The sequence below is a fragment of the Oryzias latipes genome, chromosome 7 (genome assembly GCF_002234675.1).
Source record: "Oryzias latipes chromosome 7, ASM223467v1".
NCBI lineage: Eukaryota > Metazoa > Chordata > Actinopteri > Beloniformes > Adrianichthyidae > Oryzias > Oryzias latipes.
In genome coordinates, this window is record NC_019865.2 from 20,447,675 (window position 1) to 20,461,935 (window position 14,261).

At 39.0% G+C, this 14,261-nt stretch overlaps 3 protein-coding genes across 5 annotated transcripts; 2 read left to right on the forward strand and 1 right to left on the reverse strand.

The window, feature by feature from the left end:
* Window positions 1-692: 692 nt before the first annotated feature.
* Window positions 693-3,314, reverse strand: LOC101167208 (monocarboxylate transporter 2). Its single transcript, XM_004070931.4, has 5 exons — window positions 3,193-3,314; window positions 2,896-3,126; window positions 2,666-2,809; window positions 1,236-2,096; window positions 693-1,161 (listed from the first exon to the last, which is right to left on the reverse strand). The coding sequence occupies exons 2-5, from the start codon at window positions 3,110-3,112 to the stop codon at window positions 956-958; spliced, it is 1,428 nt and encodes a 475-aa protein (XP_004070979.1). The 5' UTR covers window positions 3,113-3,126; window positions 3,193-3,314; the 3' UTR covers window positions 693-955.
* Window positions 3,315-4,229: 915 nt separating this feature from the next.
* Window positions 4,230-6,860, forward strand: LOC101163250 (uncharacterized protein At5g50100, chloroplastic). Its single transcript, XM_004070832.4, has 3 exons — window positions 4,230-4,503; window positions 6,176-6,364; window positions 6,457-6,860. Exons 1-3 carry the CDS (start codon window positions 4,354-4,356, stop codon window positions 6,649-6,651), a joined length of 534 nt encoding a protein of 177 aa, XP_004070880.1. The 5' UTR covers window positions 4,230-4,353; the 3' UTR covers window positions 6,652-6,860.
* Window positions 6,861-7,629: 769 nt separating this feature from the next.
* On the forward strand, window positions 7,630-13,957 carry LOC101163951 (calcium-independent phospholipase A2-gamma). Of its 3 annotated transcripts, none has more exons than XM_011493668.3 (9): window positions 7,630-7,766; window positions 9,224-10,577; window positions 10,683-10,835; window positions 10,933-11,090; window positions 11,345-11,439; window positions 11,510-11,681; window positions 11,793-11,850; window positions 12,489-12,683; window positions 12,831-13,957. In XM_011493668.3, the coding sequence occupies exons 2-9, from the start codon at window positions 9,621-9,623 to the stop codon at window positions 13,287-13,289; spliced, it is 2,247 nt and encodes a 748-aa protein (XP_011491970.1). In that variant the 5' UTR covers window positions 7,630-7,766; window positions 9,224-9,620; the 3' UTR covers window positions 13,290-13,957. The 3 variants fall into 3 exon arrangements, with proteins under 3 accessions (XP_011491970.1, XP_023812532.1, XP_023812533.1); XM_023956764.1 differs by lacking the exon at window positions 7,630-7,766 and having other exon boundaries at window positions 9,864-9,976; window positions 10,524-10,577; XM_023956765.1 differs by lacking the exon at window positions 7,630-7,766 and having other exon boundaries at window positions 9,878-9,976; window positions 10,510-10,577.
* The last annotated feature ends 304 nt before the right edge of the window (window positions 13,958-14,261 follow it).

Below are 14,261 nucleotides of genomic sequence, written 5' to 3' on the forward strand. Positions count from 1 at the left end.
ATGGTTCAGCTGTGAATCTTGCGTGCAGCGTGATGACAGAAAAATACTGCAGTCTCATCGTGGGTGAATAGAGAGGATTAAATGAAATAAGATGTGACCTTCCTTAAGATCTCATTTTTTTTTTGTGTCTGTCCTTCCAGGCATTTTTTTTTGTCTGCAGTGTGGAAAATGAGCCTGTCTCAACAGCCTTCATGACAGCAATTTACCGCTCATTAAACATACACAAACCACTAAAACCCAGAACGCCACTGTTTCAGCAGGTCAGTTAATCTATATTATGTTTGATAGTTTTTCTGTCAGTGATCCTAAAATGAATCAGTGATATACACTCAAACCCGTGTTCAGACGTAACTGTTCTCCATTCACTCAAAAGTTTAGCCTGCTTCTTTATCTGTATACTGAACTTTGAGAGCCGCACTAAAGCAAAGCTGACAGCAACAGATTCTAAAGACACAAATGACAAGTTTTACTGCAAGAAGGATGAATAATTCTGTTTTTTAGCACTGAATTTTAACTTTATTTGCAGAAGAAGGGGGGTCTGTGAGTGTCTAGATTTGGCCTCCAGGTTTAAACTGAAAAGTACTTTGAGTTTTTACATCATAGGGTTCAATGCCATCTAGTGGTTAGAGAATAACCAAGAGACCAGGAAACAATGAGCTCTTTCTGAAATGACAAATCAACACACAACCATAGCTTGTTCAAAATTTTTTCGATAATTTTTATTAAAAAAAAAAAACAATCAATTTGTACTCTCATGATAAAATGAACTGAACAAATGTAAAACTATAGTAAACAAACAGAAAGATGCAGATCGGAAAGAAAAAAAAAAATCCCAAAAACCTTATTAAAGTCCTGTATTTATCTGTATGTATTATAATTTATAATAGCTGCTATTTTATGTAAAGGCAGGACAAGTTTTACTGCCTTGCTAAAAGGAAAATTATAACTAACAGGTTCATTTACTTGCTTCATCGTTCGTTTTGAGCTCCACGGTCTCTCCAGGTCTCCTCGTCTCCACTGCAGCCTCAGGCTTTTGCTCCTCTTTCAGCTTCTTATAGTTGAAATAATGCATGATGAAGAAAAACAAGCCAGGTGCTAGCATTAACACGCCGCATGTCACGTACAAGTATTTGTACTCCCCAAAAGTATCAACCAGAGCTCCTGAAAGAAAAATGTCCATATTTTGGGTAAAAAGATTAGTCATGAATGCAGCAGCATTTACAACTTAGACAGACCTAACATCGGGGGCCCAAGAAGTACTGGTCCACACTCAATGATGGTGACGAGACCGAGTGCACTGGAGAAGCGAGGCGCTCCAACTAAGTCCATCAGAACTTCAAACAGCAGAGCCGAGACCATCCCAAATCCCACTCCAAAGAAAACAGCGTACACAACCAGTCCACTGTATCCAGATGCCAATGGGAACAGCAGGTGACAAATGCCGTTGTAGGAAACAGCAAAACTAAAAAAATACTGAATTTTTGGTCTGATCCTCCTGGTATTGCCAAGGAAACCAGTGAATGGTCTAATGAACATGTCCACCAGAGCAAAGATGGTGAGCAAGAAAGCTGCAGAATATTCATCGATCCCTTGGTGTTTGGCGTACGGAGCCAGAAAAACCACAGGTGCAAAAAAGCCAAAAAACATGACTACATTCCCAGTGAGATAAATCAGAAAGCCCCGGTGCTTAAAAAGAGAGAAGTCTGCCAGTTTGGAAGCCTGGCTCGGACCTTTGCCTTCATGCCGACGCTCTTCAGGGTCAGAATCGGCCGTCTGCATGCTGGCGTCTGCAGCGGCACCTTCATCCACTGCTTTGTTGAACTTTGGTAAGGGGCTGCTGGGTTTGGATGCAACCTGTTTGTGGACAGGCCTCATCAGAGCTCCAGCTACACAGCAGTTTAACACAATAGATCCCAGAATGAGGAAACTTCCCCTCCAGCCATAAGAATCAAAAAGGAACTGGTTGAGAGGAGCCAGGATGGAAAGAAAAACGGGGCTTCCTGTCATGGCAAGTCCATTTGCCAGAGGCCTTTTGGCCTGGAAGTAAGTGCCTATGATTGTCAGAGCTGGCTGAAGGTTGAAGGCAAGACCGAAACCTGCTCAAATGAAAACACAAAGCCAAAAATTATTATAGTGCTTTCTTAATCATTTTAAGTTGTTCTTATTTTACATTTTTTATCTCTAATTATTTTGTTTATTTATTTATCAGCCTGTCTTGTTCCAGTGTGCCACATTTCATAAAAAGGCGTTTATTTTCACATTTTACTTTCCTTTTTTTTTAAAGAATTGTATCCATTTATTTCTTTTTTTTTCTGTTTTAGTGTTTGCAGTGTGTAACCTCTTATCATGATGAATAGAAGAGTAGCAGAACAAGTAAGGGATATTTTGGGTTGCTAATATGAGGATGGGCTGTTAACGATGAAGCTGAAAGATCTAAAACTTTGCTCAGTAGGGGTTGTGTGATCATACATTCCAGCATGCATGTGTATGTGATAGTGTCCTGAAGCCTTTGACATTTTTTACAAACACTTTTTTAACGCAACTTCAACGGCAATGAACTGCAATGGCCTCAAAAAAGAGACACGAACAATCGAATTACACTGCCTCTGATACGGTGATTTATGAATGAGTGTGGGTGCTTCTAGATATATGTCACCATATTTACCTCCAATAACCCCCACACAGAGGTACAGATGAATGATAGTGGTGCCAAAAGAAGAAAGCACCATGGCAGCACTTACCATGAGCCCACCAAGCATCACCACTGGTCTGCTGCCATAGCGATTTACAAGTATGCTGCTGACAGGACCTGGAAATGGGACGGAAGTCAATGATTCAGCTGGTTTTTGACTATTTCGTTTCATTGGAAGTTTTGACTTTTGGGCTGCCACTCACCTCCTGCATACATAGATGCCAGCATGACCGAGGACAGCCAAGCAATCTCGCTGTAGGAAACGGAAAAATATTCCTGAATTTCCTTGAAATAGATGGTGAGGGACTTGGGAAACGCATAAGAGAATCCTATGGAGATGAAAGCGGCGACGACGACAGCCCAGCCCCAGCCCCCGTCTGGTGGCTTGTGGGCTAGATTAGTTGCTGCAGCAGGGGGCATGTTCGGTTCACCGTCTGTGGAATGCAAAAAAGTTAACAGAGAATAAACAACCGCATACGTTCAAAACACTTCATACCCACAGTGTTCTATATGCAACTGGAGTTCACCTCAGCGCAGTTGTTCAAAGTGCATTGACCAAGCTGTGAACCCAGCTGCAGTCCTCTGATTGAGGCCTTTAATCCTGTCACGTGTGTGTGCATGAAAAATACCTCAGCCCTTGGACAATAAAAACCCTCCAGGGGCAATTTCATCGGTTTCTCCTTTGATTAAATGACTGCACCAGACATCGGAATTTGGCTTGTTATCTACAGTACTTTGTATGTGATCATAAAACAAATAGGTCATGTGCTGTAAACCTACCATGAGTTTGTGATACCTCCTGGATAAACAAAACGTGTCAAGGGGTTATGCTTAGGTTTTAATCAGACTTGAAACGAGCGCATAGCTCTGTGAAGCCCCCTATAAGAACTGTTTATATTTTCTAATCAAACATTACTCTGGAACATATGATTATCAAAATCACGACATAAAAAAATTAGAAAGGCCTATGTAAAGTGTAAAACATAATAAAAGTTATCTCAAATAAGTTTATAAATTGAGTTTTGTGTTCAATAGAATTTTCCGTTTTTACTGTCACTCAGAGAACTAGCAATTAAGTTTGGATTTAACGAAAAGTAGTTTTGTCAATTTACTAAAATGTGTTGTTAACAATTTACAGATTTATAACTATATCCTTGAGCCAAACTCAGCTTGAGGCTTTGGTTTGTGTCCTTGTAGGTTTTCTTTAAACAAAACATTTTTAGGATTTTATTATGTGTCAAAACATTATTTTTTTTCTTTTAAATCATCCCTCTCTCTTCTTTCTTCTGTTTGATTGAATTGTTGTTTTGTACATGTTGCTAAGGTTTATTCTGTTTCTTTAGTGCAATTTGATTGATCACGGTTTTCAAAATTTGTATTTTTCAAGTCATAAGGTACCGGGCAAAAACAAACAAACAAACAAACAAACAAACTATTTTTACATGACCGCTAAAACCTCTTAGTTAAAAGATAAATGCATTTTCGTTGTTTGCAGTTAGCCTCCTGTCCAGATGGTGGCGGTACTGCGCCCTTGTGCTGTTTGCTAATACAGTCCTAGAAGAAAACATCCGTTTGTGTAACATCAATTTTTCCCCTTACATTAGTGGGGTTGACTCAGACAGGGGTCTAAAATCCTAACTTTAGTGCTTGTCGATGCGGACATGTTTTGTAAATTAAGCGTCAGTTTAGCTGCAGGCTTCGTCAAGTTTCCAACTTGTGTGACATCAAGGACTTTAAGAACAGTGGGACCATCATGTCTCTGCAGACACCAGCAGCATCAGAGTCTTAGCAGCGAGTCTGCAGGTGTCAGGGTGAGCTTCTACTTTCAGAACATTTGTTCATTTATGTTTACATAAGTAGAGTTTCTTGTGGGTCCCATGAATGAGTCAATAAGTTGCCAATTAAAAAACAAAATAAAAAGAAATCTTTAACTAAAAAAAAACAAAAAAACAAAATAAGATTAAGAGGAATTACATATAATTAAGAAATTTAAATTTTAACCGAAATATATATTACAGACTTCATCGACTCTGTGTGTTTTGGTTGTTTTATGAAGAGTAAAATTGCATAAACTGTCAAGATTCAAAACTTTAATTTTATTTAGAAAAACATGTTAAACCTTTAGTGATTTAAACTGAACAAAGTTAGTCCCAAACAAACAAAGTTAGTCCCATACTGTAACAATCTAAAAAATAGCAAATAATTGATATTACAGTACTCGGAACAAATACTCAAGTATTCACGTCTTTTCCATACAGGATTAGCATTTGTGGTCAGGTAAAAATTGTGACGGATTTTTTTAGAAAGGTGATATTTTACTCCTTTTTTGAACTCCTGCTTCTAAAGTGAGGTATTGAATAGTAATGCACTTTTCTTGCTTTATCTTTTCTATCTTCCTCTTTAAATCTTTGTCTTTGTTAGTTTTGCAAATAGATTAAAAAAATTTAAATTAAAAAGTACAATTTTCTTGTAAAAGCATATTTTCAACTAAAATTTTTTGTTAATATTTCTTCAGTTTGAAATAAGATGTTCCCACAATGTGAGAAAAGCAAATTAAAGACAAACATAAAAAAAGGAATCTAAGAAAGATGCATGTATGTATGTGTTACGTCCCTCTTCAGAGAGGAGGGAGAAATGTGTAACGTAAAGAAAATTATGATAACCGGGCGGGGTTAAAGTTGGCCACACAGCCGTTTATTTAGTGACAAATAACACTCATAGGGGACTAAAAGAGAAATAATCAACTCAACACCAAAGGTGCAATAAATAATGGGATAACTTAATTTCTCAGGCTTTAAAGCAAGGCACCAAATTACTCAAAATGCAAACAAAAGACCACAAGAGTAAATGTAACAAAAGGACAAAACCAGAATCAAAGCTAAGGGGGAAACCAGAGGCTTTCAGCCGCCAATGGAGCAGAGGATCCTCGGAGCTTTTAAGCTTCCCTCCAAGCCAGGCGATAGGTAACAGCCTCAATCAGCTCTGCAGAGGGGCAGAGTCAACAGCTGTGCAGGAGCTGGACTTCTACAGGAGCTGAGAACACATATGCATACACACACGCACACACAAGACAAGCAGACAACTACCAGGGGTCGTAACAGTATGCATGCAGATGATTTGAACTAAGGTTGTTTGGCACAGTTGTTGTTGACCTACACTTTTGAAATTACTTGATATCAATGTTTAAAAGCATTCAGATTTTAAAGTGATATATACATGTGCTGTAGGTCTGTACAAGGAGAAATTGATGTTTAATTTGCAAAATAACTAGAAGGCAAAAAGAGATAGAATCAGTATTTTGTTGATATAAAATCAGACATTTTTATTATGTGCCTCAGTTTTATTTCAAGATTATGTATGGTTCAAGTTATAACCTTTTTCCTTGTTGGCTTGTACAATTTTTTTTTGATAAACTATGTTATTTATGCCTAAACTAAATTTCTATAAATTTGCGCTTTAATGGTGTCGTCTGTTCTCCTGCAGGTGTTGTATGATGGACTCTGTCCCATTTGTGTGACAGAGATCCGCTTCCTCCACTTTCTGAATAGAAACCAGGCTGGGAAAGTGGATTTTATCGACATCGCCAAGCCGGGTTATGATGCAGCAAAATACAAGGATGTCACCTATGAGATGGCTATGGAGGAAATGCATGTGATCGATGAGAAAGACGAGGTAAACCCCATGATGTGATTCATCTAAGATTGAATCAGTGTGAGAGTAATGACACAATCTGCTATATCTGTTGAAATGATGCAATTGGCCAGGTTCACCGTGGGGTTCCAGCATTCGCAGTCATGTACGGCGCGGTGGGCCTGAACTGGCTGGCTCGCCTCATGATGTGGTCACCCGTGAGGCCGCTCATGGACAAATCATATGCAGTCTTTGCCAGGAATCGGCTCAAATGGACAGGACGTGGGGATGAATGCACTACTGGTCGCTGTGAAAAGAAAACCAACTGACTGGCAACCACAGAAAATAAAGCATTTGTAATGGCGGTCTAAATACTACAGTCAATTAAAAAGCAACACTGTATGATTTTTTTTTTTTCTAGTATCAACATTTTTTGGTCAGTCATTAAAAGAAATGTAATTATATTATGCATACAACATTTTCTTCATGTACAGCAATTCTCCTTTCAGATGTTTCAAATAAATACTTTCAGTTGATAGTTTCTGGTAGGTGTTTTTCTCAACTCTGCAGCTGACGTATCCTTCAAAGAAAATTCTGGTGGATGACAAACAACCAGATAAATAACATGGAGCTGCAGAAACAGACGCCAATTTTGAAACCAAAGTCTGTGACTGTGAGGGATGGAGGAAGGTTTAGATTTCAGTAAATGTGCCATTTAGAGATAAGACCTAAAGTCACTGAAGCAAATACAGCAATTCCTTTGTCAAGCCCTGAATTTCAAGCAGGTTCTGTCAAAAAGAGGGTAATCAAAAAAGGACTATCGGCAAGCTGCCACTAGATGTCATTATAAGTCCAAAATAATTGTAGCAGGTGAAAAATTGCAGTCATAGAATTGAATGAAATGTCAGCAGTGAATGATCAGATTCTCTTGTCTTTCTATTTTTTAACTCCTCCAAACGAAAAAAAATGAGAAGATTTCCAAATGCTGATAAGTATTTATGTGAACAGACCAGTACAGACTATCGTGTCTTTTTATTACAAGGCTGATTGAGGCTGAACTTTAGAGCATTTTATTTATATATGAATAGATCTTTATATATATATATATATATATATATATATATATATATATATATACATATACCGTTACTGGGGGGGAAATCTGACACGTTTGCACCTTCTGATTCCAGGGAAGTGTGTTTTTATCTGCAATCACCTGACTTCCTGGATGCCACTTTCCCTAATTTTAGACTGGAGCGTGTGTGAAAATATAGTGTCACTCCTGTGAGGTTTTGATGACGCACACTCCCAGTCTGGATCCTCCAATGTGATTACAGCTCTGCATGTGTCACATAAACATCAGACTGAGCCTCTCTTACAGTTTGTAGGCTTGACTTCCTGAGAAAAGGAGTTTGCTGACAGAGGTCATACAAAGATAAAACAGGTAAATCTTATCCATATGATTTTCTAAACACAATTATAGCCAAGAAGTGAGTGCTACTGTAGCAATGACTTGAACCTCACTGTAGGAGAAAGCCATTGTTCAGTTGTGTAACATAGCTGCCTGCCTCTCTTTGTGTGAGGGTTTGAGTACAGACAAGGTCAGATATGTTTTTGCAGTCAATCTGCATCAACAGACAGCTTAAAGGGCCACACAGGTCACATAGATGGAGATGTGTACTGCATTCCAAGCACATGGTGTTCCAGCACTTGAAACCAAAGAAAAATATGTGTTTATGCTCTGATCAGCTGACCTAAAAGACTGCATGCTGTCTGTGTAGCTGTCTGTTTAGCTGTTTGTTTAGCTGTTCAAGGCCAGCTTCATATGATTACTTTTGACAAAACTGTGTAAGTAAAAAATATGTCATTATTTTTAATACATTTTTATTGTAACTATAAGTAACAAATTCACACAGTTTTTTTGCTTTACTTCATGATTTACAAATCTGTTGTGAAACATTACCTCAATATGTATTTCTTTAAATTCCAAAATGAAATAAAATGCTATTTTGTAAGCTTGACTGCAGCAAGATTAACATTTATTTTTTGGTACTTTGGCATCTGTAAGAGTCCAGGCTAATCATACAATCTAAGTTTTACATTCCTCCTACTTTGGACCTTTTTCCAAAGCAGCAATTAGGTTTGTCTCGGTGCATATTTTTCTCAGTAATCCCTATAAACACCTTTTTTTTTGCCTCACTTTAACAGAAATGTGAGGAAAGTGAAAAAAGAAAATACTCCATCATTGTTTTCACTGTATTTAATAAGTTTTTTGCCCTTTGAACAACTTATTATTTTTAAAAGTGCAGACCTCTTTAAAAAAAAAAACAAGATATTTTTCTTTCTTTCTTTCTTTCTTTCTTTCTTTCTTTCTTTCTTTCTTTATTTATTTATTTATTTACTGGTTTTTATCCTAAAAATGAGTGTTAACACAATAAAAACAAGTAAATTTGAAAAGTGTTAAAGGGAAGCTCCTGCTGTAGCACATCAGTTTTTGGACTGCTATGACTTAGTTTCTAAGATTTTTAATGTTTTATTCTCAGAAGTATTTTTTTTCTTTTTCTAAAGTAAAATCTTAGGAAAATGCTCCATCATCAAAAAAGACCAATGTGAAGTTGCTTTCTTGCCAAATAAAAAACTCATAAAAAGTACTCAGTAAATCTTAGGAAATCCCTATGATTCAACTCAGTATGATTTTGATTTGTCATTTGTTTTAACCTCTAAAGTCATATTGACCAAAATATACCAGGAACAAATGTGAGATGATAATGGTAAAGTTTAATAACGCATTACCATTTTGTGTTTACAGGTCAGTAAAAATGTAGAGTAAATAGAAAGTCGATATATTTTGAGCATCTCTCTGAGTCCATTAGGCTCTGATCATTCTTTCCTTTTTTCCAGGCTCCTGTTGAATGGTGTTCTATAATCTATCAGAGTTCTCAAATACATCCAAGTGCTTCTCACCCAGTCAGGCCATTTATAGGTCACTACCTTATCCCCACCATTTGTCTAAGTTCAGGGATGAGAAATCCTTTTTGCTGAGGGAGGCACACAATAAGCCTTCTCAATAAGCCTTCTCAAAGGACCTTTTTCTGGAGCTGCATCTTGTCTGTGCCTTGAATCACAGGAACATTCACAGCTTTAAGATGTGCTAGCACATTTCAAAGTATAAAGCAGACTGATACAAGCTTTTCTTTTTTTTCCCCACTGCCTTAGAAAGTGTACCAAAGAAGTGAGGCGTCACCACAGTGTGCTCCGTTTTTCATCTTATAGAAGTCCTTTCAAACCCAGAGTTGCAATGGGGATTTTTGATGGGGCTTTGAAAGGCTTTCAGCTGAGTTCACTGGGAGGCCGAACATTTCATGAACCAGGGAACATTAGCATCTATTTCAGGAGCCAAAATATGGTTGGATTTGGTGAAAACCAAGAATGTGTTGCTGTCGCACCTCAGTACCTGAGCAGGCGGCAGAGACATCGACACTGTGGTCGCTCTGTCACGGATCAAACGATGACCAACAGCGAGGATGTTGTCCAATCCTTGAAATCTAAAGCCCAAACAAAAAATGTTCAAACAAGTTCCCCAGTTCCAGAAAACTCTGGACAGCAGCTATTTCATATAAGCTCTTTGACAACAAGATTCGGCGAAACCTACAGGTATGTTGCAAATCACATCAACTCCCAATTTTCTCTAGTCTCTGCAAGGGTTCAAAAACAGGAGACCTTTAAAACACAGTGGAAACACGGAAAGAGAAAATCACAGAATATCAGTGATCTGTCTCACGTGAAACTGAATAATGTCTCGAGCAGCTGGGAGGAGGGATACCTTCTATTTGCAAGACACATTAATAATTACTTTGGTGCCAAAGCTACATATGAAGCTCAGAAAAAGGGAGACAAGAACCTCAAGGAAATCAAGAGCTATGAGAAACAGCTCTTTACTAGCTCTAACTCACACAACATTTCAAATCCAAACAACTTTGGGGAGAACAATTTACAGACCGAAGAAACAAAAAAACAGTTTTTTAATAGTCAGGGTCAGTTAAAAAATAACTCCAGAGGAAGTTTCCAGGAAGTGGATCAGAGAAACCTGAAAGCTGCTGGCAGATTAAAGTATCTGTCCATTGCTGAATACCTTCGCTACCCAACAGCTTCCATTCCAAATCTATTGAGCACTTTTCTGAAAACAGACATTTCATCTCAGACTATCAAGCCAAAAACAGCTGTGACCTCACCAAAGTCAACACTTAAGAAATCGGTGAGTAATCCTGTGAAAAGTGATTTTTGTCCATACTGTTCCCTCTGATCTTGAGCAGCGTGTCCATTTTAATCTGCAATTGACTTCCTGGTTGTGATCTTTCAGCTTGTACTAGGTCACAGGCAGGCAGAGGAAACAACATGGCAGCTGATCACAAGTCTGAGACTCGCTCCCTCCATGGAAGCTCTTACTGCCTCTTTAGAGGCACTCAATCAACACCTCATCCTCTTCCCATCATGCAAAGGTTTTATCTGGCAGGTCTGCCTGTAAAAGAAAAAAAAAAAACAAAAAAAAAAAACATTCATGGATAGTGGATGAGCTGCTATAAAATTCTTAAAAATGTTTTTGTTCTCAGGAGAAAGCTACAGTCACTCTGTTGAGACACAGACGAACCTACAAACAAGACGAGAGACTTCAGGCTGCTCTGAGGGAAACCTGTGCTCTCATTGGTTTGGTGGATCCATTACAAAGTTATGGCATCAGAGTGCTCTCAATTGATGGAGGTGGCACACGGTAACTCACACACAAAACTACCTTCACGTGAATAGGTATCAATTAGCATTACATTCTACTAGTAAATAGACTGGTTTAAATCTCTGCTTAGGATCCTTTACGGGAATTTTTAAGGCACTTTTGTTAAATAATTTCCTGAATCTAAAAAAATCTGTCTGAACAGAATGCTCTCTTGTGGTTTCTGTGGTTAGAAATAACAAATGTCGTGTTGTTGACATTTGTTTTACATTGTTTTGCGTCCTTATACTCCCCAGAGGAGTGATTCCTCTGGAAGTGTTAAAGATGTTGGAAGATAAAACTGGTAAAAAGATCCACCAACTGTTTGACTACATTTGTGGAGTGAGCACAGGTAACCAAATGAGCTTTAATGCTTGTTAAGACTTTACTTGTCTGAATTTATTTGTGTCTGTTTGCTCCAGGAGCCATCCTGGCCTTCATGTTGGGTCTGGCTCGCTTTTCTCTGGAGGAATGTGCCGACATGTATCGGGAGATCAGCACCAAAGTCTTTCAGCAAAACCGACTGGTCGGCACAGTGAAGATGGGCTGGAGTCACTCTTACTACAACACTGAAACCTGGGAGAACATTTTGAAGTATGCTCCCAACAGGGTTTAGCTGTGTTTGAGTGATAAATAATTGAACAACATATTTTTTGTAGAAATGGGAACTCTTTTGAATGTTGTTGCTCTTTTGATTCTTTCTAGAAAGGAGCTTGGCAACAGAGTCCTTATTAACACATCCAGAGACCAGCAGAGTCCCAAGGCAAGGATATTACATTTGGTTGCAAGAGTTGATTTGCTGATGAATGAGCTTATTTTAAGAAACCAATATTAATAAATGTATAAGAGAAGTGGATTGAGTGAGTGTGACATCATCCATAGAAAATGCCTCGCTTCATGTTCTAAGAAAAATAAAGTTAAATTCAGAATAGCGATACGCCTGTTGCGAAAACCAGAATCAAGGAACCAGAAATCATCAGGAAATAGTGATTGATCCCATTTGGTCTGAGTCTACATTTCTATGGCAACCACCCTCTCCAATTAGGAGTGAGTTTGTAGGAAGGCCACACCCCTTCCACTGAAAGCGGGCTTGGAAGAATCTGTGAATCAAATATTTTTAATGTTTGATGCTAGACCACATGCTTCTATTGAGGCATCTGACTGGTCAGTTTTTAATTTGAATAACAGTAAAAATACCATGAACGAAAAGTAGGATTAGCAAGAACACGTTACAGAAAAGCAGGAATGGGTATTCTGACAAATATAATGACCGAGTAATAGCTGTTTTTTTCTTAATAGAGGTCTATGGGATTTCGGCTTTTTGGGACCAGCGGGTACTTCCTGTTTGGAACGTCAATCAGTCCAGTTCTCTTATACAGTCAATGGTCATTATCTTTTCAGGTTTCCGCTGTCAGTGCAGTGGTCAACTGGGGTGCCAGTCCGAAAGCATTTGTGTTTCGCAATTATAACCATAAACCGGGCTCTCTGAGCCGCTACACAGGAAGCTCGGGTCACCAGATGTGGCAGGCAGTTCGGGCATCTTCAGCTGCGCCTGGATACTTCCAGGAGTTTACCTTAGAAAGTAACATTCACCAGGTCTGTAAAACACACTTGAATAAAAAATAATGCAAGTGAATGTGGAGACGTTAGCTAAAAGCGGCCGATTTTATTACATTTCATCATGATGAGCACTCATACTGCCACTAACTGACTGACCTCATGCATGTCTCTGTATCTCTGCAGGATGGAGGAATTCTCATGAATAATCCCTGTGCCTTGGCTGTACATGAGAGCCGCTTGTTGTGGCCAAAACATCCTTTCCAGTGTGTATTGTCCCTCGGCACTGGTCGCTATGACAACACTAAGAGAATGCCTGCAACCTCCACAAGCCTGAAAGCTAAAATCACTAATTTTATTAGTAGTGCCACTAATACTGAAGGGGTTCACACTCTCCTAGACGACCTTTTGGCCCCGAATGTCTACTTCCGCTTCAATCCCATGTTGAGTGCAGAGGTGGCGCTTGATGAGAACCGACCAGGGGCCCTGGAGCAGCTTCAAAGAGACACCCAGTACTACCTGGAGAGAAACCAGCTCAAAGCAGCGAAGCTCTGCCTGGTTCTCGGACGAGAGCGCTCCTCAGCCGAAAGGGCCGTTTGCTGGATGAAGGAAAAATCTTGGGAAGTGAGGCATAGATTGATGTAAAACAACAAGTGCTACACATTCAGACAGGAATGCATATTTTGCAAAACCTCCTTCAGGTATTGCCACAATAACAACAAAATAAAAGATACTTGAAGATATGTTACAGAAACCTACTATCTTTTTTTTTTAAAGAAAGCATAATTTATGATATCCAAGTAACAGGAAATAATCTGTTTATCATTCTGCTTATCGGGTGGCCATGGCACAGAGCTAGAGCAGTCGACCTCTTGTTGGAGCTTCACAGGTTCAATTCCCCTTCTGTTTGTACATGTGTTGAAGTGTTCTTGGGCAAGACACTGAACCCCAGAGTGGTTATAGATTGGCGCCAGTGTAAGGTAGCGAATTCACCATTATTTTGCAAATATCTGTGTGCATGGCTGGATGGAGCTGTAACTGTAAAGTGCTTTGGGGCTTCAAGCAATGTAGAAAAGCACTACATAAGTATACGCCTTTTACCATTTGGATAGGTTCTTTCAGAAGAAAAGAAGTTGACAGCAGCTGAAACATCTGCTCCTGACATCCAGTGCTTATGGGATTTTATCCACAATCCAATGCTGTCTTTAGACAATTCATGTTCTGTTGCACTTTATCAAAATTGTATATTTTCAATTGGTTGTATTTATTACTGAATTTGAAGCTATCGTTGAATAAATTATGTTTACTATGAATCTTCTCTTTTTATTTCTCTCAAAGTGATCACGATCTGTCTTTAGAGAGATTAACAAATTGCCACTGACCTTTAGTCACATGAGTGTGATAGGTTAACCCCTGCCCTTGCCCCCCCACACTCCATGTGTTTGGAAGCTGTGCACGCCCTGTCCACAACAGACTGACTTTGTTCCAGACAGAAAGGCTTTGTGAATGATTGTGTGTGTGTTTGTGCCAGCCAGAGTGAGGATGCAGGGTGAGTGACCCACCCCTGTTGCAGTCACTGAAAATCAGAAACAACCCACTTCAAGAAACCCCCCAAAT